This window comes from Lagenorhynchus albirostris, chromosome 3 (genome assembly GCF_949774975.1).
Source record: "Lagenorhynchus albirostris chromosome 3, mLagAlb1.1, whole genome shotgun sequence".
Classification (NCBI taxonomy): domain Eukaryota; kingdom Metazoa; phylum Chordata; class Mammalia; order Artiodactyla; family Delphinidae; genus Lagenorhynchus; species Lagenorhynchus albirostris.
This window is the reverse complement of record NC_083097.1, coordinates 165,452,359-165,478,590: the sequence shown is the minus strand read 5'-3', so window position 1 is coordinate 165,478,590 and position 26,232 is coordinate 165,452,359. Positions and strand designations below refer to the sequence as shown.

Here is a 26,232-nt window from a genome sequence, read left to right as displayed (position 1 = left end):
AAGAGAAGCCACCACAATGAGAAGCCTGTGCACCGCAACCAAGAGTGACCCCCTCGCCACACTAGAGAAAACCTGTGTGCAGCAACATAGACCCAATGCAACTAAAAATAAATAAGTAGAACAAATAAATTTATTTTAAAAAATAAATAAATAAAGTGAGTCTCTTGTAGACAGCATATAATTGGATCATCTTTTTATTCATTCTGTCAATCTCTACCTTTTAATTGGAGAATTTAACTCTTTTATATTTAATGTAATTACTGATAAGGTAGGGCTTCTATCTGCCATTTTGCTATTTGTTTTTCATATGTTTTATTTCTTTTTCGTTCCTCAGTTCCTTTGTTACTATCTTTTTTCATGTTAAATAGATACTTTCTTCTTTTTTTTTAAATTGAAGTATAGTGATTTACAATGTTGTATTAGTTTCTGGTGTACATCAAAGTTATTCAGTACATATATATTCTTTTTTCATATTCTTTTCCATTACAGTTTATTACAAGATATTGAGTGTACTTCCCTGTGCTATACAGTAAATCGTTGTTGTTTATCTATTTTATATATAGTAGTTTTTTATATAGTAGTTCATCCTCTCCAGCATTTTTATTTATTTGTTTGTTTGTTTATTTTTGGCTGCATTGGCTTTTCATTGCTGCACACAAGCTTTCCCTAGTTGCGGCGAGCAGGGGCTACTCTTTGTTGCGGTGCACAGGCTTCTCATTGTGGTGGCTTCTCTTGTTGCAGAGCACAGGCTCTAGGATGCTCAGGCTTCACAAGTTGTGGCCCATGGGTCTTGCTGCTCCGTGGCATAAGGGATCTTCCCTGACCAGGGCTCAAACCCATGTCCCCATGAATCTGTAGGCTGATTCTTAACCACTGCACCACCAGGGTAGCCCTCCAGCATATATTTTTTGTAACTTTTAAATTTATTTTTTAAATTATTTATTTATTTATTATTTTATTTACTTATTTTGGCTGCACCAGGTCTTAGTTGCAGCATGTGGGATCTTCATTGCGACATGTATTGCAGAATCAGTTCCCCGACCAGGGATTAAACCCGGGCCCCCTGAATTGGGAGCTCAGAGTCTTACCCACTAGACCACTAAGGAGGACCCCTGTAAATTTTTAATGGTGGCTATTCTGACTGGTGTGAGGTGGTACCTCATTGTAGTTTTGATTTGCATTTCTCTAATAACTAGCAATGTTGAGCATATTTTCATGTGCCTATTGGCCATCTGTGCATCTTCTTTGGAGGAATGTCTATTTAGTTCTTCTGCCCATTTTTTTTAATTCTCTTGTTCTTTTATTTAACCAGTTTTTTAAAATAGATCTTTATTGGAGTATAATTGCTTCACAATATTGTGTTAGTTTCTGTTGTACATCAAAGTGAATCAGCCATATGCATACATATGTCCCCATATCCCCTCCCTCTTGAGCCTCCCTCTCATCCTCCCTATCCCACCCCTCTTGGTCATCACAAACACCAGGCTGATCTCCCTGTGCTATGCTGCTGCTTCCAACTAGCTAAATATTTTACATTCAGTAGTGTATATATGTCGATGCTACTCTCACTTTGCCCCAGCTTCCCCCTCCCACCCCGTGTCCTCAAGTCCATTCTCTATGTCTACATCTTTATTCCTGCCCTGCAACTAGTTTCATCAGTACCGTTTTTTTTTTTTTTAGATTCCATATATATGCGTTAGCATACAGCATTTGTTTTTCTCTTTCTGATTTACTTCACTCTGTATGACAGACTCTACGTCCATCCACCTCACTACAAATAACTCAAAAATATAGAACGCTTCACGAATTTGCGTGTCACCCTTGCACAGTGGCCATGCTAATCTTCTCTGTATCATTCTAATTTTAGTACATGTGCTGCCAAAGCGAGCACTTCTGCCCATTTTTTGATTGGGTTGTTGTTTTTGAGTTGTATGAGCTGTTTGTATATTTTGGAACTTAAGCCCTTGTCGGTCGTATCATTTACAAATATTTTCTTCCTAGTTGTAGGTTGTATTTTCATTTTGTTTATGGTTTCCTTAGCTGTGCAAAAGTTTATAAGTTTGATTAGGTCCCATTTGTTTATTTTTGCTTTTATTTCTTTTGCCTTGGTAGACTGACCTACAAAAACATTGGTACAATTTATGTCAGAGAATGTTTTGCCTATGCTCTCTTCTAGGAGTTTTATGGTGTCATGTCTTATATTTACGTTTTTAAGCCATTTTGAGTTTATTTTTGTGTAGGGTGTGAGGGTGTGTTCTAACTTCATTGATTTACATGTGGCTGTCCAGCTTTCCCAACACCACTTGCTGAAGAGACTGTCTTTTCTTCATTGTATATTCTTGCCTCCTTTGTCAAACAATAATCGACCGTAGGTGTGTGGGTTTATTTCTGGGCTCTCTATTCTGTTCCATTGATCCATTTGTCTGTTTCTGTGCTAATACCATGTTGTTTTGATTACTGTAGCTTTGTAGTATTGTCTGAAGTCTGGAAGGGTTATGCCTCCAGCTTTGTTCTTTTTCCTCAAGATTGCTTTGGCAATTCTGGGTTTTTTAAGGTTTCATATAAAATTTAGGATTATTTGTACTAGTTCTGTGGGAAATGTCATGGGTAATATGACAGGGATCACACTAAATCTGTAGGTTGCTTTGGGTAGTATGGCCATTTTAATCAATATTAATTCTTCCAATCCAAGAGCATGGGATATCTTTCTATCTCTTTGGATCATTTTCAATTTCCTTTTTCAATGTTTTATAGTTCTCAGCTTATAAGTCTTTCACTTCCTTGGTCAGGTTAATTCCTAAGTACTTCATTTTATTTTGTTGTTGTTGTTGCAGTTTAAAAAGAGATTTTTTTAAATTTTCCTTCTTTTTTTTTTTAAAGACTTTTTTTTTATTGCGGTACACGGGCCTCTCACTGTTGTGGCCTCTCCTGCTGCGGAGCACAGGCTCCGGACGCACAGGCTCAGCGGCCACGGCTCACGGGCCCAGCCGCCCTGCAGCATGTGGGATCTTCGCGGACCGGGGCACGAACCCGTGTCCCCTACATCGGCAAGCGTGCTCTCAACCACTGCACCACCAGGGAAGCCCTAAAATTTTCCTTCTTGATATTTCATTGTTAGTGTAAAGAAATACAACAGATTTCTGTATGTTAATCATGTGTCCTGCTATCTTGCTGAATATGTTTATCAGTTCTAGTAGTTTTTGTGTGGAGTCTTTAGGGTTTTCTATTAAATAGATATTTTCTAGTGTATCATTTAAAATCTCTTGTTTCTTTTACTATATATTTTTGACTTATTTTCTTAGTGTTTGCCCTGGGGTTTACTATTAACATTGTTAATTTATAACAATCTAGTTCAGAGTAATATCAACTTAATTTTAATAATATACAAAACTTTGCTCCTATTTAGTTCAATTTCTGCCTCCTTTTGTGCAGCTATTATCACAAATTACATCTTTATACACATGTGCCCATCAACTTAGATTTCTAATGATTGCATTATACAGTTGTCTTTTAAATCAGATGGAGGAAAAAAGGAGTTGCAAACCAAAAATACATGTATACTGTCTTTTATATTTACCTGTGTAGTTACCTTTGTTGGTGCTTTTTATCTCTTCATGTGGATTTGAGTTACTATCTAGTGTTCTTTCATTTCATTCTGAAATACTCCTTTCATTTCTTTTATTGTGGGAAAATACACGTAACATAGATTTTACCATCCAAACCATACAGTTCAGTAGCATTTAGTACATTCATAATGTTGTGAATTTTGTGAAACCATCACCAATATCTAGTTCCAGAACATTTTCATCACCCCAAAAGGAAACCCCATACCCATTAAGCAGTCACTCTCCATTTCCTCCTCCCCCCCAGAGCCAGAAACCACTAATCTACTTTCTGTCTCTATGGATTTCCCTATTCTGGATTTACCTATTTCATATATATGGAATCATAAAACACCCTTTGGTGTCTGGCTTCTTTTGCTTAGCATAATGTTTTCAAAGCTCATGCATGATGTGACATCAGTACTGTATTCCTGCCTATGGTGGAATAAAGTAGTTTTGCTGGATATAGAATCTTTGATTGGCAGGTTTTTTTCTTTCAGCATTTCAAATATGTCTTCCCACTGCCTTCTGGCCTCCACAGTTTCTGATGAGAAATACACTGTTAATCTAATTGAGGATCACTTGTACAAAGTGAGACATTTTTCTCTTGCTGTGTTCAAGATTCCCTTTGTCTTTGAACAGTTTGGTTATTATGTGTCAAAGTGTGGATCTCTTTGAATTTATCCTCCTTGGAGTTCATTTAGCTTCTGGATATGTAGCCTAACATTTTCATCAGATGTTGGGTGTTTTCAACTGTTATTTCTTCAAATATTCTTTCTGCCCCTTTCTGTCCTTATTCTCCTTCTGACACTCCCATTATGCATATGTTGGTATGCTTGCTGGTGTTCCACATGTCTCTCATGCTCTATTAATTTTTTTTCTGTTCCTCAGACTGGATAATCTCAATGGATCCATTTTCATTTTTTGCTGATACTTCCTTCTACCTACTCAAATCAATAGCAATTTGCCCTCTAGTAAAATTTTCATTTCAGTTATTGTACTTTTATTGATTGATTGATTGATTGATTGATTTTTGGCTGCATTGGGTCTTCATTGCTGTACGTGGGCTTTCTCTAGTTGCAGCGAGCAGGGGCTACCCTTCCTTGTGGTGCACGGGCTTCTCATTGAGGTGGCTTCTCTTGTTTCAGAGCTCAGGCTCTAGGCACACGGGCTTTGGTAGTTGTGGCACCCAGGCTCAGTAGTTGTGGTGCACGGGCTTAGTTGCTCTGTGGTATGTGGGATCTTCCCAGATCAGGGCTCAAACCCATGTCCCCTGCATTGGCAGGTGGATTCTTAACCAGTGTGCCACAAGGGAAGTCCCTGTACTTTTTAACCCCAGAATGGTCTACATTGTTCCTTTTTATAATTTCTATCTCTTTGATATCCTCTAGTTAGTGATACATTATTCTCATACTTCTCTAGTTTATTAAATGATTTACTTTTGCTCATCGATCACTTTAAAAACAGCTGATTTGAAGTCTTTGTCTAGTAACCAATATCTGGACTTTCTCAGGGACAGTTTCTATTCACTTTTTTCATGTGTACAGGTAATATTTTCTTGTTTCTTTGTATGTCTCATAACTTTTTGTTGAAAACTGGACCTTTCAAATGCAAGCATGACTCATTTTATGGTGCTTCACTTTATTAGGCTTTGCAATAATGCATTTTTTTACAATTGAATGTTTTGGGCAACTCTAAGTTGTCAGATGATGATTAGTAATTTTTAGCAATAAAGTATTTTTAATTAAGGTATGTACAGTGTTTTTTTAGACATAATGCTATTGCACACTTAATAGACTACAATATAGTGTAAACATAACTTTTATATGCACTGGGAAACCAAAAAAGTTATGTGGCTTGCTTTATTTCAATATTTGCTTTATTGTGCTAGTCTGGAACCAAACCCAAAATGTCTCTGAGGTATGCCTTGTGATATAACTTGGCAACTATGGAAATAGATTCTACCTCCTCCTGAAGGTTTGTTACCATTGCTGTTCTTCCATAGTAGTTGTTTTTTTGTTTATTTAATGACTTTTCTGAACTAATTCTGCAAAGTCTCTATTCTCTGTCATGTACGGTGACTAAAATCTCTACTTAGTTTGGTGCTGAGCTAATGATTGAACAGACTTCCCTGAAAACCTGAAACTAAAAGTCCCCCAGTCTTCACCCAAGATCTCTGTGTGCTTAAGACACAACTTCAACACTCAGCCAGGAAGATTAAAACTCTGCTTTCCCCTCCCCTTCCTGCCTTCTCAGAGCCTCAAAGTCTGCCAGAATTAAGAGCTTAGCACCTTTTCAGATATTTCCTGGGTATGCACACAACCCTCCACATACATGTGGCCTTCCAGATTCCCAGGGTATGTTGGAACTTGTCAAAGTCCCTAAGGACATCTCATTCCTTAACGTTTCCTTTTAAGACTTTTTGGTTAAGCTATTATTTACCCCCAACTGTTACCCATCACCTCAGGCAGCTGTGTTGTTAAAGCATTTGACAGGTGCTCCCTGCTGAGAGGATTTTAGCATTGGGCAAGTTCAAGTGAGGTCAATTAAAGACAAGCTTTTTAAGTGTGGTCTTCTGGGGAACCACTAGACAGATCAGATAATTACTCTTCCTTGGGAATGAGGCTTTGTAAGAGCTCCCGCTCTATTCTTTTTCTTCAGTACCAGGAATGTGGGCTGTTATTTTTTAAGGCTATTTCTTTTTTAAAAAATATTTTTCTCTTTCTTTCTTTCTTTCTTTGTTTCTTTGTTTCTTTCTTTCTTTCTTTCTGGCTGCATTGGGTCTTCGTTGCTGTGCGCGGGCTTTCTCTAGTTGCGGTGGATGGGGGCAACTCTTCATTGTGGTGTGAGGGCTTCTCATTGCGGTGGCTTCTCTTGTTGCAGAGCACGGGCTCTAGGCACGCGGGCTTCAGTAGTCGCGGCACACGGGCTCAGTAGTTGTGGCTCAAGAGCTCTAGACCACAGGCTCAGTAGTTGTGGCGCACGGGCTTAGTTGCTCTGCAGCATGTGGGATCTTCCTGGACCAGGGCTCGAACCTGTGTCCCCTGCACTGGCAGGCGGATTCTTTACCACTGTGCCACCAGGGAAGTCCCAAGGCTATTTCTTTTCTTTTTAATTTATTTTATTGAAGTATAGTTGATTTACAATGTTGTGTTAATTTCTACTGTACAGCAAAGTGATTCAATTATACATATATATACATTCTTTTTCATATTCTTTTCCATTATGGTTTATCACAGGATATTGAATATAGTTCCCTGTGCTATACAGTAGGACCTTGTTGTTTATCCATTTTATATATGATAGTTTGCATCTGCTAACCCCAAACTCCCAATCCATTCCCCCCGAACCCCACCCCTTGGTAACCACAAGTCAGTTTTCTATGTCTGTGAGTCTGTAAGGCTATTTCTGAGTTGGAGAGTGGGGAATGGGACTAGGGTACGTTAAAATTCCACCAAGCTCGTTGTTCTTTACTGAGATTCAGTCATTTCTCTTTACTCCCTGAATTACTGTAAGCTTTTGGTTGATTGCCAGAGTTCGAAAAGTGTTGATTCTGACAAATTCTGCAGTTTTTTCATTGTTTTTATGGAAAGGCAAATTTTACTCTGCCGTTTTTGCTGACGTTCCTTTTTTCTCTTTCTGTTTTTTGATGCTTAAATTTTCTTTGATTTGGCCAGTGGAAGCCTTTCATGCTGGCTTCTGTATCCTTTTGACATGTGCCTTTCAGTTTTTTGCTGAGTAGACTTTCCTTGTCTGAACCCTGGAATCAACCATTTTTCCAAAGAGCACTGGTTGCTTTTAAGCAGAGAATGGCATTAGAAACCAAGACCTGAGTATTAAGTATGCTCATTATTATTGGGGTGTCACTGATCCCAGGACTTCTGAGTAGGCAGATGAGAAGACACACACAGACACACACACACATTTATTTCTCTATATATTTTGAAAACCATGAATTCACACCAACATCTCCAATTAAATACAATAAGGTTCATTCTCACTTTCCCTTCATTCACTTTTTTTTTTTTTTTTTTTGCCACACAGCTTGCGGCATCTCAGTTCCCCAAGCAGGGATTGAACCCTGGGCATGGCAGTGAAAGCCTGTAATCCTAACCACTAGTCCACCGGAGAACTCCCGCTCCATTCATCTTTGTAACACTCTTTTCTGATGGTGGGAAACCTGGTTCCCATTATCCTTCATGATTTATTTATTTCATCAATCCCCCTATATATAGCCAATCTCATTTTCCCATCACTATCCCCTATGCCAGCGGTCCCCAATCATTTTTTGGCACCGGGGACCAGTTTTGTGGAAGATGATTTTTCCATGGACCGGGGTGGGGGTCGGGGGATGGTTCCGGTGGTAATGCAAGCAATGGGGAGCGACAGATGAAGATTGTCTCACTGGCCTGCCACTCACCTCCTGTTGTGCAGCCCAGTTCCTCACAGGGCATGAACCGGGTGTTGGGGGCCCCTGCCCTATGCTATGTAGATGCCCTCCTCACTGCACTTGGACACTGACCCTCTCCCTCCGGCTAGACAGATCCCCATGTTGTTGTCCTGCTTACGTCACTTGGGCTCTGACATCATCCCATACCAGCCATCCCTCCACGAGGATGCTCTCCTCACCAAGTTTGGACTCCAGCACTCTGGTGCCCACCATTTGGAATGCTTATTCTCGTCATCTAAGAACTGTATGATGTACCCTGTCCCCTAAACACCTCTCCATCTATGCAAACCTATCCACACCCAGAGCTGGTGTCTGCCTGCCCCCTTGGTACAGAAGCTAAAACTGCTCTTGCCTCACCTATGAAGGACTCTTTTTTTAAAAAATTGTTTTTTAATTTTTTGGTCACGCCACTTGGCAGGTGGGAACTTTGTTCCCCGACCAGGGATCGAACCTGTGCCCCCTGCATTGGAAGCTCAGAGTCTTAACCACTGGACCACCAGGGAAGTCCCTGAAGGACTCATTTTTATGTCTGAAACCCAGCTCATCAAGGCTTCCTTGCATTCATTCTTGACTAGTCCTATTGAAAAGTACGGGTTTTTCTAGTTATCACCATGGAAGGGAGGGTCTTTGGGGGACTTCTACATTCTCAACAGAAATGGAAATCCTGCCAGCACTCCTTCACCACTTACTTTGTGCTAAAGCCAGGAGGGTGTGGAGTGGGAACTAATAGTTTTGCCTTTCTTAATTAGGGAGTCCGACAGAGAGAGAGAGAGAGAGAGAGAGAGAGAGAGAGAGGGAGGGCCAGATTCAGGTTCAAAATTTTATCTGTCTACCAGCTGTCTCACCCTGAATGTAACCTTCTAGACCAAGAATTGGCAAATGTTTTCTGAAAAGGGACAGATAGCAAGTATTTTTCGGCCCTGTGGGTCAATCAGTCTCTGACACCGCTCCTCCGCTCTGCCCCTGTAACATGAAAGCACCCGGACAATATGTCAGTGAATGGGTGGGGCTGAGTTTCACTAAACTATTTATAAAAACAACTGGGAGCCAGCTGTTCACAGGGAGGAGACTGAGTCTATTTTCTTCACTGCTACATCCCCAAAGTCAAGAACACTGCCTGGCAGGTAGTGGGCACTCCAACAATGATAATAAACGAGTTATTATCACTTGTATATTCTTTTTTTTCTCTCTCTTTTTTTTAAAGTTTTTTCGGCCACGCCAGGCAGCTTGTGGGATCTTAATTCCCTGACCAGGGATTGAACCCACGCCCCCTACAGTGGAAGCATGGAGCCTTAACCCCTGGACCACCAGGGAAGTCCCTCCCTTGTATATTCTTTTTTTTTTTTTTTTTTGCGGTACGCGGGCCTCTCACCGTTGTGGCCTCTCCCGTTATGGAGCACAGGCTCCGGACGCGCAGGCTCAGCGGCCATGGCTCACGGACCCAGCCGCTCCGCGGCATGTGGGATCCTCCCGGACCGGGGCACGAACCCGTGTCCCCTGCATAGGCAGGTGGACTCTCAACCACTGCGCCACCAGGGAAGCCCCCTTGTATATTCTTGATGGAAAAGTAATGACACAACCAGAGTGACTAGTGCTGGTGGATGGTTGAACAGAGAATGGGAGATCCAACTGTGCGGCATGTTCAAGGTCTTTCGGAGGGGTTTTTGTTCCTTAAAGAAAGGAGGAGGGGGCTTCCCTGGTGGCGCAGTGGTTGAGAGTCCGCCTGCCGGTGCAGGGGACACGGGTTTGTGCCCCGGTCCGGGAGGATCCCACATGCCGCGGAGCGGCTGGGCCCGTGGGCCATGGCCGCTGGGCCTGCGCGTCCGGAGCCTGTGCTCCGCCACGGGAGAGGCCACAGCGGTGAGAGGCCCGCGTACCGCAAAAAAAAAAAAAAAAGAAAGAAAGAAAGAAAGGAGGAGGGGGACTTCCCTGGCAATCTAGTGGTTAAGACTCCGTGCTTCCCATGCAGGGGGCGAGGGTTCGATCCCTGGTCAGGGAAGTAGATCCCACATGCCGCCTGCCCAGCACGGCCAAAAAAATAAAAGAAGAAGAAGGAAAAAAAAGAAAGGAGGAGGGAAAGAACTTTTATCGGGCATCTGTTTGGTGCCAAGAGACCCGACTTTTCTCATGACAGCCCTGTGCACTGGGTTTGTATCATCGACGGGATGTTTGTGTCCCACTCGGCCACATTCCTATCTTGAAACCTAATCCCTAAGGGGATGATATTCTGAAGTGGGCATTTGGGAAGTGATTAGCTCGTGAATGGCATTAGTGCTCTTATAAAAGAGACCCCAGAGACGTCTCTCACCCCTTCTGCCATGTGAAGACACAGCCAGAAGATGGTCTTCTGTGAATCAGGAGGCGGGTCCTCACCAGACACCAAATCTCCCCACACGTTGATCTTAGACTTCCAGCCTCCAGAACTGTGAGAAATAAATGTTGGTTGTTTAAGCCCCCCTGTCTATGGCATTGCGTTATCGCAGCCTGAAAGGACTAAGACGCTCTGTGTCCCCATTTCACATATGGGGAAAACTGAGGCTCAGGGGTTGATGAGACACGCTCACGGCCTCACAACTGGAGGCAGATCTGGGGAGGTGGTGGCTTTCCCACCTCCAGAGACACATCAACAGAGCTGGAACACCAACCCCTCAGGAAGATGAAACAAGATACTTTCTCTTGGATGGGCTGTTCCTACTACTGTTCTTTATAAACCCCTCCGCCTGGTGTTCAATACTTCATGGTTGGATCCTGGACCGGCCATCCCATTTTTCCTCCTGGGGCTCTAAAGTCCTGCTGAAAAACTTTCAGTTCCTCTAGGAAGGAAGCCACATTCTCTTTCACTTCCTGACCTTTGCACGTGTGGATCACTTGAACTGAAAACACCCTTTCTCCTACCACCCTGTTCCATCTCCTCTCAAACAACTCATCCTTCAGCATGTAACCTTTCCCCTAGAATGTGACCGTCAGAAAGCTCTGGAGTATTTTCCAACATCACCAAGCCACTCCCTCAGTCTCACCCGACTCTGACTGGATGTCCTACAGATTGAACGCAGTCCTGACACTATCCACCTGGAGACAGCATCAGATCTGTTAAAAAAAAAAAAAAAAAAAGCAACTGTGTACATGTTAAAGATCTTATTGGCTTTATTCAATGATTCAAGAATTGGGCAGCATCCAGTCTAGCAGATAGAAAGGAGCCCTGAAGAGCTGTACAAAGCTAGAGGTTTCTTGGTTTGGGGTTTTTTTGTTTTTTATTTTCTATCTTTTGGCCGCACCACACGGCATGCAGGATCTTAGTTCCCCAGTCAGGGATCGAACCCATGCCCCCTGCAATGGAAGCGCAGTCTCTTAACCACTGCACCGCCAGGGAAGTCCCAAGCTAGAGGTTTTATATAGGCAGAAGGGAGTAGGATCAAGGAAGTGGTACCGGCAAAAAAGTGGCTGGGTCATTGTAAGATTATTTTCCTGCAGGGGATGGCAGGGGTCTATCAGACGATTCCTTATTGGCTGGTTTAAGATTCCATCTCTGAGAGAGCTCTAACTGTCGTTAAGCCTGAGTTTGGTGATGTGAGACTCACTATAAGTGACTCCATTTTGGCTCTGTTTTCTTGTTTTTAACAGATCCCACAGGTTAAGGGGTCAGTCCCACAAAACTGTCCTCAACTTCAGACACCAAGTGTAGATCCAGGCCATGCGTACTTCTGACCCACCCACTACAAATCAGGGTTTCCCATGACTCCCTCCTCAAGTCTGATAATTTGTTAGAACTCACAAATCTTAGGGAAACATTTACTTACCAAAACATTTACTGGTTTGTTATAAAGGATATTATAAAGGAGACAGATGAGCAACCAGACGGAGTACATAAGGCAAGGTCCAGAAGGATCCTGCATGGAGGAGCTTCTGTCCCCGTGGAACTGGTGTGCGCCACCCTTACCAACCGCGAAGCTCATCAGATCTCAACAAATGTCTGGTAAACAGATGAGATGAGTGAGGAAATACTGTCTCACTCCATTGCCTAGTTCATCTTCTGTACCACACAGACATATGTAGCTGCCCAGTCCTACATTCCCGCCTGGATTCTCATCTCTCTCTTCCACCGACAAATCGCATCATCTTTTAATACCACCTCCCCCAGGAAGTCTTCCTTGCCTACCCACGTGGAGCCCCCTCCCAAACGAGTTGAGCTGCACAGACTCTGTCTGCCTTATAAACTTTGATCTGACAGCAGAAGGATTTCCCCAAAGATCTGCCCCAGGTTATACCCCACCTTCCTCCCTGATTCTCAGACAAGTGCCACCTGCTGCTTTAGAGGTGTCATTGAAATGGGACCCAGGCTGGGCTGGCCTCACAGAAACCTGCCAGCACCAGAATTCCAGAACCTCAGCTAACATACATAGACCAGGAGGAGACCACTGTGGGCTGTGGGCAGGAATCAGGCAATGGACAGCCTACTGTGTTTCTCGCCAGGCTGGACAGCACCACCCAGTGGTCAAGGAGGCTTCAACACAGGTTTACAGAACAGATACCTTCCTGCCTCCTTGCCTTTGCATTAGCTGGTCCCTCTGCCTGGCATGCTGCCCTTCCTCCTTCTCTCAAGATTTTACCTATTCTTGAGAGTGACTTCACAGTCCTTTGGGTTTGCTCATTTCCTCACCTTGAGCCTTAGCCCCTCCTAGGCACTGCTGTCCTCCAGAGCCCCAGGAAGGAAGGTGTGCCCCATCACACATTCTGCCCTGCAGTAAAGGGTCCTGGGTCAGCCGTTGCTCCAGCCTCATAGACTCCATTCCTGGTGATGTGGATGAGTTGTGCCTCACGTCTTGGAGCAGGAAGACTTCCAGGAACAGAGGCATGCTTCATCCATCTTTGTGGAAAAACCTCTAGGTGTCACCACACTTCTTAGAAAAGGGCTGTTCTCACTCCTGCCTTCACCTCTCCCAAAACCACCAATGGCAGTATCTACTTTTCCTTTGAGAACAGCAGCAGACCCATTACTGTCTTGGCCTCACCCTTGATAAAGGTGGCCACTCCCCACTTCCTGCTTGAACCCCGCTTTCCTGGGACTCCCCTGATGGCTTCACCTGCTGGGTCTCCTCCTTCCTCCCAGCCCGCTATTGCTCCATCTCCTTCCTCTTCTTTTGCCTGACCTTGCAATTTGCCTGTCATTTATGAACCTTTGCAATCCAAATCCCCTTCTGCTGTTGGAAGGACAAGAAAGGAAGAGAACCAGGGATGGACTGATTGTCCAATTTCTCCAGGATTGCAGCCAGCCTGAGGCTGCAGAGGGCAGCAAAGTCAGAGGGAGACACCGAGACAAGAACTGAGTGAGAAACCACCCAAGATCCAATAGGTCAAAAGTGAAAGCCCAAAGTGGTTATAAATACCAAATGGCCACAAGCTAGGGTACAGGGAGACAAGGGTGAGGCTATAAAACAATCTTGTTGTGATGTTGTTTTAGGTACTAGATCTTGAATTACTTTCCTTTCTAGTGTCTTGTATGATATTTAGTCTGCTCAAGTTTTTGTTTGTTTGTTTTTTGTTTGTTTATTTAGTCTGCGCTGGGTCTTTTTTTTGATATAAATTTATTTATTTTATTTATTTTATTTTTGACTCTGTTAGGTCTTCATTTCTGTGTACAGGCTTTCTCCAGTTGCGGTGAGCAGGGGCTACTCTTCATTGCGGTGCGCGGGCTTCTCATTTCGGTGGCTTCTCTTGTTGTGGAGCACAGGCTCTAGGCGTGCGGGTTTCAGTAGTTATGGCACGCAGGCTCAGTAGTTGTGGCGCATGGGCTTAGTTGCTCCGTGGCATGTGGGATCTTCCCGGATCAGGGCTCGAACCCGTGTCCCCTGCATTAGCAGGCATATTCTTAAACACTGCGCCACCAGGGAAGCCCCTGCGCTGGGTCTTAGTTGCAGCGTGCTGGATCTTTTAATTGCAGCATGCAGACTCTTAGTTGCAGCATGCATGCAGGATCTAGTTCCCCGACCAAGGATCGAACACGGGTCCCCTGCATGGGGAGCACGGAGTCTTACCCACTGGACTTCCATGGAAGCCCCAGTTGGCTCGGATTTCAAGCTTCTTCTTGGGTCCCTTTGGATATCTTGTATCACTCTGTGATCTATCTCCAAATTGTTCACTGATTTGCTTGTTTCACCTCTGGCTCCCCTACATAGAAGTTATCTGTTTCTATATAACAAATTGCTACAAACTGAATGGATTAAAACAACACACATTTGTTATCCCAGGTTTTTGCAGGTCAGGAATCTAGCCATGACTTAGTGGATACTTTGCCTGGGATGTCTCTTGAGGCTGCAATTAGGGGGATGGCCAGGAGGACTAGGGTTTCATCTGAAAGTTGGATAGGGGAAGGATTCACTTCTAACCTCACTCATGTGGGTTTGGGTCAGATTTGTTTCCTGTGGGATGTTGGACTGAGTCTCAGTTCCTAGCTATCTGTTGGTCAAAGGATGCCTTTAGTTATTTACCACATGAGTTTCTCCAACAAGGCAACTTCATCAAAGCCAGCAAGGATGAGAGTGCCAGCAAGACAGGAGTCAGAATCTTTTGTAACCTAGTTTCCGAATTGGCATTTCTTCATGATGAGATATTCTACTGGAAGTAATTAGAAGCAAATTACTCTTTAGTAGAGGATTACACAAGGCCATGAATACCAAGAGGTAGGGACCATTTTAGAAACGGCTTACCATATCCCACCAGACTATAATTCTGTTAGTGCTGGGACCCTTTTGTTCACGTTAACTATCATGTCTCCAGTGTTTTCAAGTGAATGGCATATAGTAGATGCTCAATTAATATCTGTAAAATGAGAGACTAAATGGAGTAAGCTGTATAGTCTAAGAGTAGAATAGCTAAGGAGTGCTTCAACATTTCTTTTATTATGTTCACGGGTTGTTGAAACTAATCAAGGAGCAGTGGGATGGGTGGAATTGTCATGGCAGGTAAAACCAAGGGCAGTGGACTGTAGGGTGAACACAGACAGGGAGAAGTCATTGAACTACAGAAGCCATGGGTCTTCTCATTTACATCACCTTGCAGGGCTCCAGGAAGTGATCAGCAGATATTAGGCTTGGTGAGTGCTATATACCTGCCAAGATGTATCAGTTAGCATTTGCTGCATAACAAACTTCCCCTCTCCAAAAATTAATGATTCAAAATAAAAACTAGGGCTTCCCTGGTGGTGCAGTGGTTGAGAGTCCGCCTGGTGATGCAGGGGATACGGGTTCATGCCCCGGTTCGGGAAGATCCCACATGCCGTGGAGCAGCTGGGCCCGTGAGCCATCGCCGCTGAGCCTGCGCGTCCGGAGCCTGTGCTCCGCAACAGGAGAGGCCACAACAGTAAGAGGCCCACGTACCACAAAATAAATAAATAAAATAAAAACTATTTAGTTCATAATTGTGTGGTTCAGAAATTTGAGTCTGGCTCTGTTGGAAAGTTCTGCTGAGCACAGGTGAGCTCATTCATGAATCTGTGGTCAGCTGGTGGGTCGATTAAGTCTGGCTACTTAGCCAGTGCAGTTTTACAAGATAAGTGAAAATACTTTGACAATGCTCGCATCAAGAGAGGAGGTCTTGATCCCCCTGAATCTGGGTGGGCTTGGACTGCTTCAACGAATAGAGTATAGCAGAAACAATATTATATGAGCTCCAACACTAGATCATAAAAGACCATGCAAGCTGCTTCCTTGTTTGCTGGAAGACTCACTCCCAGAGACTTGAGACGTCATGTAAGGAGTCCAACTACCCTGAAGCTGCCATGTTAGAGATGCCATGTGGAGGGACTACATGGAGACACCCTGAGACTACAGAAAAAAAGAGGGATTTTCCCCCCAAGAGACCCCAATCATTTGAGTGATCCAGCCCAGAAACCAGACATGTGAATAGAAATGCCAGCTCCCAGCCACTCTAGGCACCCCCCAGCCCTTCAAGTCTTCTCAGCTTAAGTCCTAGATGCCATGGAGCAGAACAAGCCATCCTGTTGTGCCCTGTCCAGGCTCCTGATCCACAGAACCCATGAATATATTTTGAATGGTTGCTATTTTATGTTATACAGCAATAGAAAATGGGAACAGATGGACTTACTCATGGCTGGAGGTTGATTGGTTGGTGATTGAGGCCGCAGGGGTGACTGAGTCACGTGCCTCTCATCACCCAGGTTACTGGGCTAAATGGCAGGGTAGGCAGCTCTCTCATCAACCCCCAACAGAAACATCAAAAAACAAGCAGAAACTGTCATAACCAAATTTCTCAACAGTCAAAGGTTTATAGCAACCCTACCCAGTAAAGAGTTTAAGGTATGATTGCAATGGTGCTCAAAGAACTAAGGAGGAAAATGGATGAACAGAGTGAGAAGCTAGGCTTTTTTTTTTTTTTTAAGCTGTGCCACACAGCTTACAGGATCTTAGTTCCCTGACCAGGGATTGAACCTGAGCCTTCAGCAGTGAAAGCGCAGAGTCCTAACCACTGGACTGCCAGGGAATTCCCAGAAGTTAGGCATTAAAAAAACAAAAGTTGGAAAATATAAAGAAAAAACAAAGAGAGCTGAAGAGTACAATAACTGAAATTAAAAATACACTTGAGGGGCCTTCCCTGGTGGCGCAGTGGTTGAGAGTCCGCCTGCCGATGCAGGGGACACGGGTTCGTGCCCCGGTCCAGGAAGATCCCACATGCCGTGGAGCGGCTGGGCCCGTGAGCCACGGCCACTGAGCCTGCGCGTCCGGAGCCTGTGCTCCGCAACGTGAGAGGCCACAACCGTGAGAGGCCCACGTACCGCAAAAAAAAAAAAAAAAAAAAAATACACTTGAGGGACTTCCCTGGTGGTCCAAGGGTTAAGACTCCGCACTCCTAATGCAGGGGGTCGGGGTTCGATCTCTGGTCATGGAACTAGATCCCATATGCCACAACCAAAAGATCCTGCACACCACAACGAAGATCCTGCGTGCCACAAATAAGACCCAGGGCAGCCAAATAAATAAATATTTTTTTAAATACACTTGAAGGAATCAACAGTAGATTAGACGATACAGAAGAATGGATCGGTGAACTGGAAGAAAGAATAGCGGAAATCACTCAAGCTGAACAGAAAAAAAGAAAAAAGAATTTTTAAAAATGAGGACAGTTTAAGAGACCTCTGGAACAACATCAAGCATGCTGACATTCACATTATAGGGGTCCCAGAAGGAGATGAGAGAGAGAGAAAGGGGCGGAGAACATATTCGAAGACATAATAGCTGAAAACTTCCCTAACCTGGGAAAGGAAACAAACATCCAGGTCCAGGAATCACAGAGAGTCCCAATCAGGATCAACCCAAAGAGGACCATAACAAGACATGTTGTAATTAAGATGGCAAAGATTAAAGATAAAGGGAGAATATTAAAAGCAGCAATAGAAAAGCAAGACGTTATGTACAAGAGAACTCCCATAAGGCTATCAGCTGACTCTTCAGCAGAAACTCTGCAGGTCAGAAGAGAGTGGCATGATATATTTTAAGCGATGAAATGGAAAAACCTACAACCAAGAATACTCTACCCGGCAAGGTTCTCATTCACATTTGAAGGACAGATCAAAAGTTTTACAGACAAGCAAAACTAAAAAGACTTCAGCACCACCAAACCAGCTTTACAAGAAATGGTAAAGGGACTTCTCTAAGCAGAAAAGACCATAACTAAAACTGTGAAATTATGAAAGGAAAAATCTCATTGTTAAAGGCAAATATACAGTAAAGGTAGTAGATCAACCATTTAGAAAGCTAGTAGGGGGTTTCCCTGGTGGCGCAGTGGTTAAGAATCCGCCTGCCAATGCAGGGGACATGGGTTCAAGCCCTGGCCCGGGAAGATCCCACATGCCGCGAAGAAACTAAGCTGGTGCACCGCAAAAAAAAAAAAAAGGCAAATGTTAGGTTCTATATATTTTACCACAATTAAAAATTCTCCAAAAAAAAAAAAAAAAAAAAGAGCAGAAGCTGCTAAGCCTCTTAAGATCTGGGCTCAGAACTAGCCCAGCATCACTTCTGATGCATTCTGTTGGTCAGAATAAGTGATAAAGCCAGCTCAAATTCAAGTGATGGGGAAACAGACTCTACTTCTTTATAGGAGGAACTACATATATTGTCCCCTTTTTCGCTCTTTATAAGAGAGTATCAAGTCTGAGACCATATTAGTCAATATTCCCAACAAACAAATTTTGAGTCCAAAGCTTAGTCCAGAAAAAGATTTTTTTTAAGTGCTAAAACTTATCTGCTAAATACTGAGAAGAGTCTTTTAATAAATTTAAATATGCAAAATCTGACTCTGAAGAAATGACAACCACCCCCCAAAAAAAAAAATCACAGAGGTAGAATTGACAGCTGGTAAAAACTGGACAAAAAGAGTCCAATTAATGAATCAAATGTTTACTGCAAAAATCACATGGAAAAAAATGTTCCTGATAAAAATGATTTCACTCAAGTAAATATGAACACTGAAAAAAAAATTGGGAACGGTTTAAGTGCACTGAATAGCAAAGTGATCCAGCAATCTAATTGGCTAGATTCAGCTTAGGATTCAAAAGTCTTTTCCAACAGAAATGTGTTGGATTTTTTTTTCCCACTGTGCTTATAAAAATGGAATCAAAGCGTCCCCAGAATAAAACCATCCTTTGTGTGAATACGGCAGAGTAAGGATGAGAGGGTCAGATGCCCTGTGCATCTTCCTAGTGTTTAACTTTATTCCCCAGACACCAGATGCCACTTATGTCCTAGGCAAGGTCCCAGAAACGATCTGGTCATGACCTCTATCTGGGTGGCCTTGGACCCCACCCAGGTTTGTGCCTCTGCAGACCCCTCTGTCCTCCACCTCCTGTACCAGTCCAGGTTCTCCTGTTCCTTGGAAGTTGTGGGTCACACCAAACTGTTCTTTTCTGAAGGCAAACTCCAAGATTTGTCCTTTATGACGGCTCCTCACTCCTCCACATGAGGGACCATGGGCAGCCAGCTCAGAGATTGTCCTTTGGTGACTACTTGACCCTCACCACATCCTGGTGTCACTCTTGCCCTCCTGACTTACCCTGCATCCTATCTCTAACATGCCCATAGGGGTCCTCCCCCCGCCTCCCAAGTCCACCCAGGAATCAGAGGACAATGTCTAAGATTCTCTTCAGCTTCATACTCTGCAAATCCAAGGTCACCTTGGATTTGTCAAGGACTATGAAATGGCCAGCACATAAGCTTTAAAAGAAGTAAGGCAAATAGGGACTTCCCTGGCAGTCCAGTGGTTAAGACTCCACCCTTCCACTGCAATAGGGCATGGGTTCGATCCCTGGCCTGGGAACTAAGGTCCCACCAAAAAAAAAAAAAGGGAGGGGGAGGCAAAGATATGCTTTTCTTTTCTTTTTTTTTTGGCCCTGCGGCACGTGGGATCTTAGTTCCCCAACCAGGAATGGAACCTGGGCCCTCGGCAGTGAAAGCATGGAGTCCTAACCACTGGGCAGCCAGGGAATCAAAGTTATGTTCTTTTTTATATATATATAATTTCATTTTTTTAATTTTTGGCTGCATTGGGTCTTTGTTGCTGTGCGTGGGCTTTCTCTAGTTGCGGTGAGCAGGGGCTACTCTTCCTTACGGTGCACGTGCTTCTCATTGCGGTGGCTTCTCTAGTTGCAGAGCATCGGCTCTAGGCACGCGGGCTTCAGTAGTTGTGGCGCACGGGCTTAGTTGCTCCGCGGCATGTGGGATCTTCCCGGACCAGGGCTCAAACCCATGTCCCCTGCACTGACAGGCAGATTCTTAACCACTGCGCCACCAGGAAAGTCACAAAGATACGTTCTTTTTTAAAGAATGGGGTATGGGGGTATATGGGCGTGTGGGGGAGAAGGAATTCATTATAACTATTTTTACCACAGAGTTTTTAGAAATACGCTTGGAAGCTTTTCTTAACAGTTCCAAAATTTTAATAGATGCAATGTACAATAGATAGTAAGAGAGAGGGAAGACACAGAGAAGGAGTATAGACAGCGGCAGAAAGGGTGTAGACAGATTCAGAGTAGAGACAGAGACAAAGAAAGAACAGACACAGGCAAAATGTAGATGGGACAGCGTGTAGACAGAGGCGGAGACGGATGGACAGGGGCAGAAAGCGTGGCTGTATGGCATTCACCGCTCCCAAAACCAGAAGGAGCCCCCTCCCTACCTACTATTTAGAAGCTTGAGATCTCAAACCTCAGAAGGTCCTGACACTCCCCACTCTGGGTGCCAGCCTTCCCCGTTTCCATTTCTGTCTCTCCATTTTGAACTTGGGCGGAAGTTGTCCTTTTCTCTAAGTCTTGCCCCCTATCCATAACTGCCTCTACATCTCCCTCCCCAGCCTGAGCGATACCCCCACCCTTCCCTTCCCTGTTAATAATCTTGGGCCCGCCATTCATTCACTCATCAAACATTTATAAGCAGCTCCCATGTGCTGGGCCCCTGCTCAGCAATGCCGGGGAACCCCTGACCTAGGCCCTGCCTTCCCCCGCCCCCATCTATCTAGGAGGGGTGGGGGATGGGAGGGCCATGTAAGCAGTGATAACAGCGTCCTCTGAGTTTGATGGGGCAACATAAGACACTGTCAGCCTCAGACAAGATACCTAACCCGGCCTAGACTAGAGAATGCGACAGGCCTGAGTCTCCGGTGTGACACCCCGACCACCCAAAGCCCCGCCCTCAGCACAGAGCCGGGCTCAGAGAAGATGTGGTTCCGCAGCCTAAGGGATTTCTGGCAACGCCCCTTCTCAGACCCAACCCATTAGCCTCTACCTGATCTGCCCCCGCCCCATCACTGATCTAGGCCACGCCCTTCTCAGCCCCTCCCGTACTTCATTCACTCCACCAGGCCTCAAGCCCCACCGCCCGGGAGGCTAACCTCATATGATCTCGTTGGCCAGAGAGCGTCACTTCACCGCCCTTCTTCAGTGTCATTGGCTCTCTAGGTGTCAATCTTCTTTATAGAGGCCCAAGAGTTACCATGGCCGAGGTTTGGGGGGCAGATAATAATGGCCGTCCCAGGAAGTCTCGTTATTGGGCAAAAAGCCCGGCTCTGGGCGGGGCTTAGAGCCAAACGCTGGTCTGCCTCTGTCTGGGGTTCCTCAGGGACGCAGCCTTCCCTCAGAGACACACCCCTCTCTCCTTCCTATTGGTCCTTCCAAGTGTTGATCAACAGGATTCCACATTCCGATAGGCAAAACACCCCGTCCTTCACTGCTTCCCTAATTTCAATTCGCTTCTCTCCTTAAAGGCGGCAACCTTCTGGCCGTAGCCAGGGCCCTCGCCCTCCTTACGGAGTGACCATGGATTGGCCAGACACCCCGTCACTCCTGGCCAGTGGGCGGAGCCATAGCGCCTGGGGGCGGTGAATTGGCTGACTGGGCCTCGGGGGCGGGGCAGCGGCTCCTGTCAGCGGGTGAAATGGCAGCGACAGAGCCGGCGGCGGCCGCGGTCCCGGGGGGCGGCTGAGGGGGCCGGGCCGGGCTGCGGGGCGAGCGACGCGGCGGGGCCCGGGACGGCGGCGCGGCCCGGGACGGCGAGGCTCGGCATGGCTATGGCAGCGCGCTCTTCGCAGGTAGGTAGGCGGTGCGGGCCGGGCCTCCCGGGCGCCTTCTCAGGCCCGCGACTCCGCGCTGCGGCCCACGGGGGCCGGGCAAGACTGGGACTCGGGCCCCCTCGCTCCGGAACCCGCGCCGGGAGCCCTCGGCACTCCCAGCACGGACCCTGGCCGTCAGCCTCGGGCCCTGGCCCCTGCCCATCCTCGTTCCGACGCTTCCCGACCCCTCAGGGCCCCTCCCACGACTCCTCCGGGCGCCCTCCTCCCCCACGCCGCCCCCTCCCCGGGAGGGCCCCTCAGGCCCGTGACCCCCGCTCACCCTCTTTACTGACCCTCAGGACCCCTTCCCGGACCCTTCAGGGCTCCCCCAGTCCCCACCCCGCAGACCTGGCCCCTACGAGCGCCCCCGCAAGCCCAGGACCTCCGCCCTCTCTCTGTCCTGATCCCTCAAGACCCCTTTCATCTGTAGACCCCTTGCCACACCATCCCTCCCCTCACTTCACATCCTATCTCTGGGCCCAGACCTGCCCCCGCCCCCAAGGATACCCGTCTTAGAGCCATACCCCTCCCTTCTGACCGCACAGGACCCCTCCCCAGCCTCTGTAAATCCAGATTCCTGCCCGCAGGCCTCACCTCAGCCTGCTGGGCCATCTCCCACCGCCAGCAGCCCCATGCCCAAGGGCACCCCTGAAAGCCACTCCTCAGGGTCATCATCGCACACACTCCCTGATCCTGACCCGTCTTGATCCCTACTTCCTGAAAATCCACCCTCACCTCATGCTCAGGACCTCCCAACAGATGTTCTGAACCCCACTCCTCACCTAAGGGACACCCACCTCTGTGAGGGCCCCACTCACACGCACAAACACACATACACACACACACACACATCCGGGAGGCAACAGAGCAAAACCCATGAACCCCCAACAACTCATACTGATAGACACCCTGGGCCCCTCACACACATTCAGGAGCCCTTCACACACACGCACGGACAGACACTTGGATCCCCAGCACACGCAGAAAAACTTAAGACCTCCAACACAGGGCCAGGCAGTTGGGACCTGCCCCCGTCAACGCGCGCGCACGCACACACACACACACACACACACACAGGGCTCCTCAGCACTTTGGCACCCCTCCTTGGAATTCATCTGCCCAGGTCCTCCTGGAGGACCCCGCAGCTCCCAGCTCAGGCAGAGACTCAGAGACATGAGCTACCTGCCCGGCCCCAGGCAGCCAGCCTTCCCATCCACACCAGCCTCCCTGAGCCTGTGCCCCTATTGGGGCCCTGGAGGTGGCGGGGTGACCCAGAATCTCCCAGCACCCCTTGGACACCTGCCCCAGGCCTCTTCCCCTTTATTCATCTCCCTCGCTTTACCCTTCTTCAAAGGGAAGGATGCTCCCTCTCTCGCCTACACCAGTCTCCCCCAAAGAACCACTGGCTGCCCCCTGATTTCTGCCACCCCTGGCAGAGGGGTAGGGGCACCGCCTGCTCCTGGCCCTGGTCCTGAAGCCTGACCAGACTGGTAGGACCAGCATCCTGACCCCACCACGCCCGCTGGCCTCAGATGGCAGGAGCAGCCCCTGACAGCCCCGAGAACTCTTTCACCCACGACCGGCATGTCATGCCAAAATGAAACAGCTTCCTTCGATCCTGGCATTTGAGACCCAGTGGGGCTGGGTTTGGGCCTGCCAGAAGCAGACAGCTCTTTGTTAAGGAATATTTTCAGAAGGGAAAAATGTGCTGAAGAGGCTCGGGTGGAACACGAGTGAGGAGTCGGCTTGGTTTTTTTCCCCTCAGCCGGGCTGGGATGGATCTGGGGGACCCATGTCATCGTGTCTTTCCAGGTGTACTGGCTCTTCCCGCCCTACAGCCCACATCCTCGGGTCCAACCTGTGTGTTCCCTTGGGCTTCTGTGGTCGACTGCAGGTGGTTTGGTTTGACTGCAGGTTGGGATGAGGCAAGTCAAAGAGGAGGGCAGATCACAGAACTGGCGAGACAGGGCAGCCAGGACCGCAGGGACTGCTAAGGAGCCCCAGGTCCTGCCTGAGGGGAATCCAGATCAGGCCGGCGCTGCCTGTCTGACATAAGCACGCCTGGAAAGCCCCAGAGGAGCAAGCCCAGTGGATATTTACCAGTGGATTCTGGATGGCTCTGGGGAAAAGCGCATCTAGCCTTGGGGCCTCGACTTACCCATCTAGAAAATGGGGAGAGAAATCCCGAAACCAGGACTTTGTACTGCAGGGGAGCCAGAGGGGTTAGGATGTGGCCCTGAATGTCCCCTGGGCACCAGGTGGAAGGGGTCAGTGGGGTCAAGGAGGGCAGTCACCCACCTGTGGGTGCTGGCAGAGTCACTGGGCATCCTGGGCCCCTGGTTGGAATTAGCTGATGCCTCAGTGGATAATGACTGTCTTTCCATGGCTGAGCCAGTTTACATCAGGGCTAAGAGACAGTTGGTTGTGGGATTTGTGGCCCCACAGGGACCTCCCGGGGGGCAGAGGGCAGTCGGGTGCCTGCTTGCTGGCAGTGCCCACACCCCACGTAGACCTCTGACGCAGGGCGGGGAGAGGTTTGTTCTGCCCACGTGCTGAAGGGAGGACTGAACGAGGAGACTTCTGAAGGTCACGAGGCACACAGGAAACAAACTCCACGGCCTCCCCAGGGGGGACTTTGTGCAGATGCAGTGGGCTCAGAAGCCTCCCCGGGATAGACTGTGGACTCCTTAGGAAAACACGGGAAGGTTCCCGGGAAGGGCTGGTGAAAGACATCAGTGCCCTTTACCCTAGACTGGGGGGCGGGGGCCGGGTCTTTGTGCATGTGCTTTTGATGGGTGCAGGGGGAACGGAGGATTGTGCTCTAGTTTCCTCTTGCAGAATATGGGTGCTGGTTGTTCCGGATGAGGCCTCCACCACGTACTGGGAATCGAGTCAGGGGCTGGGGTGTGAAGGAGCGTCAGGGGTGGCTCCTGCCCTGCATCTAAAGACCCTCTCCACGTCAGCAGGCAAGAGCTGAAACCAGGAACGCACACTGATCAGGCCGTGCTGCGCACCAGGCCCTGTATCAAGCCCCATTGATATACTATCTCATTTAATCCCCCCAAACCACCCGGAGGAACCAGCATTCCAGCCCGTGCCCGTACCATCCCATCCTGTGTGGAAGCAGGAGACAGATTAACGGACAGCATGCTGTGGAGCAGAGAAAAGGGCCCGGTGCATCCCCGGGGCATCAGGGAAGGTGGAGCAGAGATGATATACGAGTTGGGAGAGGAGCTCTCTGGGCAGGCATGGCACGGAGGGGTGTTCCAGGCAGCCTAAGTGCTTGGAAGAGGCCCAGGCGGCAGGAGCAAGCATGGTGCACGCAGGGAAGCGTGCCTTGTTTGGTGGGTTTCATCCTATAGGCCTTTGTGTCCCAAATGCCATCCAAGGGGCACACACCATGGGACACTCCCTGGTCAAAGGGACCAGTATTTGAGGGCTTCCCTGGTGGCGCAGTGGTTGAGAGTCCGCCTGCCGATGTAGGGGACACGGGTTCGTGCCCCGGTCCAGGAGGAGCCCACATGCCACGGAGCGGCTGGGCCTGTGAGCCATGGCCGCTGAGCCTGCGCGTTTGGAGCCTGTGCTCCGCAACGGGAGAGGCCACGACAGTGAGAGGCCCGCGTACCGCAAAAAAAAAAAGAGACCAGTATTTGGAATTGAACTTGGAAAGGCAGCAAACCACCCCACCCCACCCCTCCCCGCCCAGGGACGTCTGCTGCACACATGTTCTAGAAGCCAAACAGAGGGCAAGAGGGAGGTTACTTAGGAGAACTAACAACTCACTGGGGCTGGGGAAGAGATTGATCCCTTCCAGGGAAATTTCAAGAGCCCCACTGGCACTTTTCTTTGATTTCTCAGCGCACCGTGATGTGTTTGTGAGATTGTTCTTTGTTGTTGTTGTTGTTGTTTTTTATCTTTTGGCCACGCCACGCGGCCTGTGGGATCTTAGTTCCCCAACCGAGGACGGAACCCGTGCCCCCTGCATTGGAAGCATGGAGTCTTAACCACTGGATCACCAGGGAAGTCCCTGTGAGATTGTTTCATTGAGGGCTATCTCCCAGCCCAAGAGTCCCACGAGGGCAGGGCACGTCTCTGTCTATTCATGGTTGAGTCCTAGGCGAGAACAGGGCACATAGCAGATGCTCAGTAGACACTTGGTTGATTTTAGGAGCTGACAGCCCTCCCTACTCACCCACTTCTGAAAGAGGGCCTGGATCTCTTCTGTAGAAAGAGGTCAGATCCATCTGCTTGGAGAGCCCCCAAAGGCAGGGCCAACCCACCTCACCCTGGGCCCTGGCCCAGCCAGCCTTTGCAGCAGGAAAGATACCATCTTGGCTTTGAAGAGCCGAGATCCTTTACAAGATGCCACTTCTCTTATCCACCTGTCCCTGGAAGGCTTATGAGGGCTTTAAATTGTTTCCTTTGTCATTCTCAGGGATACTGAAATATAGAGAAATCAGGGATTTGCCACGAAGGAACCTGTGATGGTGGCAGAAAGTAGCTGCTGACATGCAAGGTAGTAAACTTTTTTTTTAGGTCAGAAGGGATTCCACAGGTCCTAGGTCAGAA

General features: G+C 47.4%; 1 protein-coding gene and 1 non-coding gene across 8 annotated transcripts in view; one reads left to right on the top strand and one right to left on the bottom strand.

Moving 5' to 3' along the window:
* Positions 1-1,784: 1,784 nt before the first annotated feature.
* On the bottom strand, positions 1,785-1,891 carry LOC132518995 (U6 spliceosomal RNA). Its single transcript, XR_009540100.1, has one exon. It is a non-coding gene; the product is annotated as a U6 spliceosomal RNA (small nuclear RNA).
* A 19,619-nt stretch (positions 1,892-21,510) lies between these two features.
* The window catches only part of EVI5L (ecotropic viral integration site 5 like), a 29,659-nt gene continuing 24,937 nt past the window's right edge, over positions 21,511-26,232 (top strand). For 4 of the 7 annotated variants that reach the window (XM_060145344.1, XM_060145348.1, XM_060145347.1 and 1 more), the window contains exon 1: positions 26,099-26,179. In XM_060145344.1, coding sequence (XP_060001327.1) covers positions 26,173-26,179 — 7 coding nt within the window. In that variant the 5' untranslated portion in view covers positions 26,099-26,172. Of the gene's footprint in view, positions 21,643-26,098; positions 26,180-26,232 lie in introns of those variants that run through there. The other 3 variants (XM_060145346.1, XM_060145349.1, XM_060145350.1) reach the window with 3 other exon arrangements.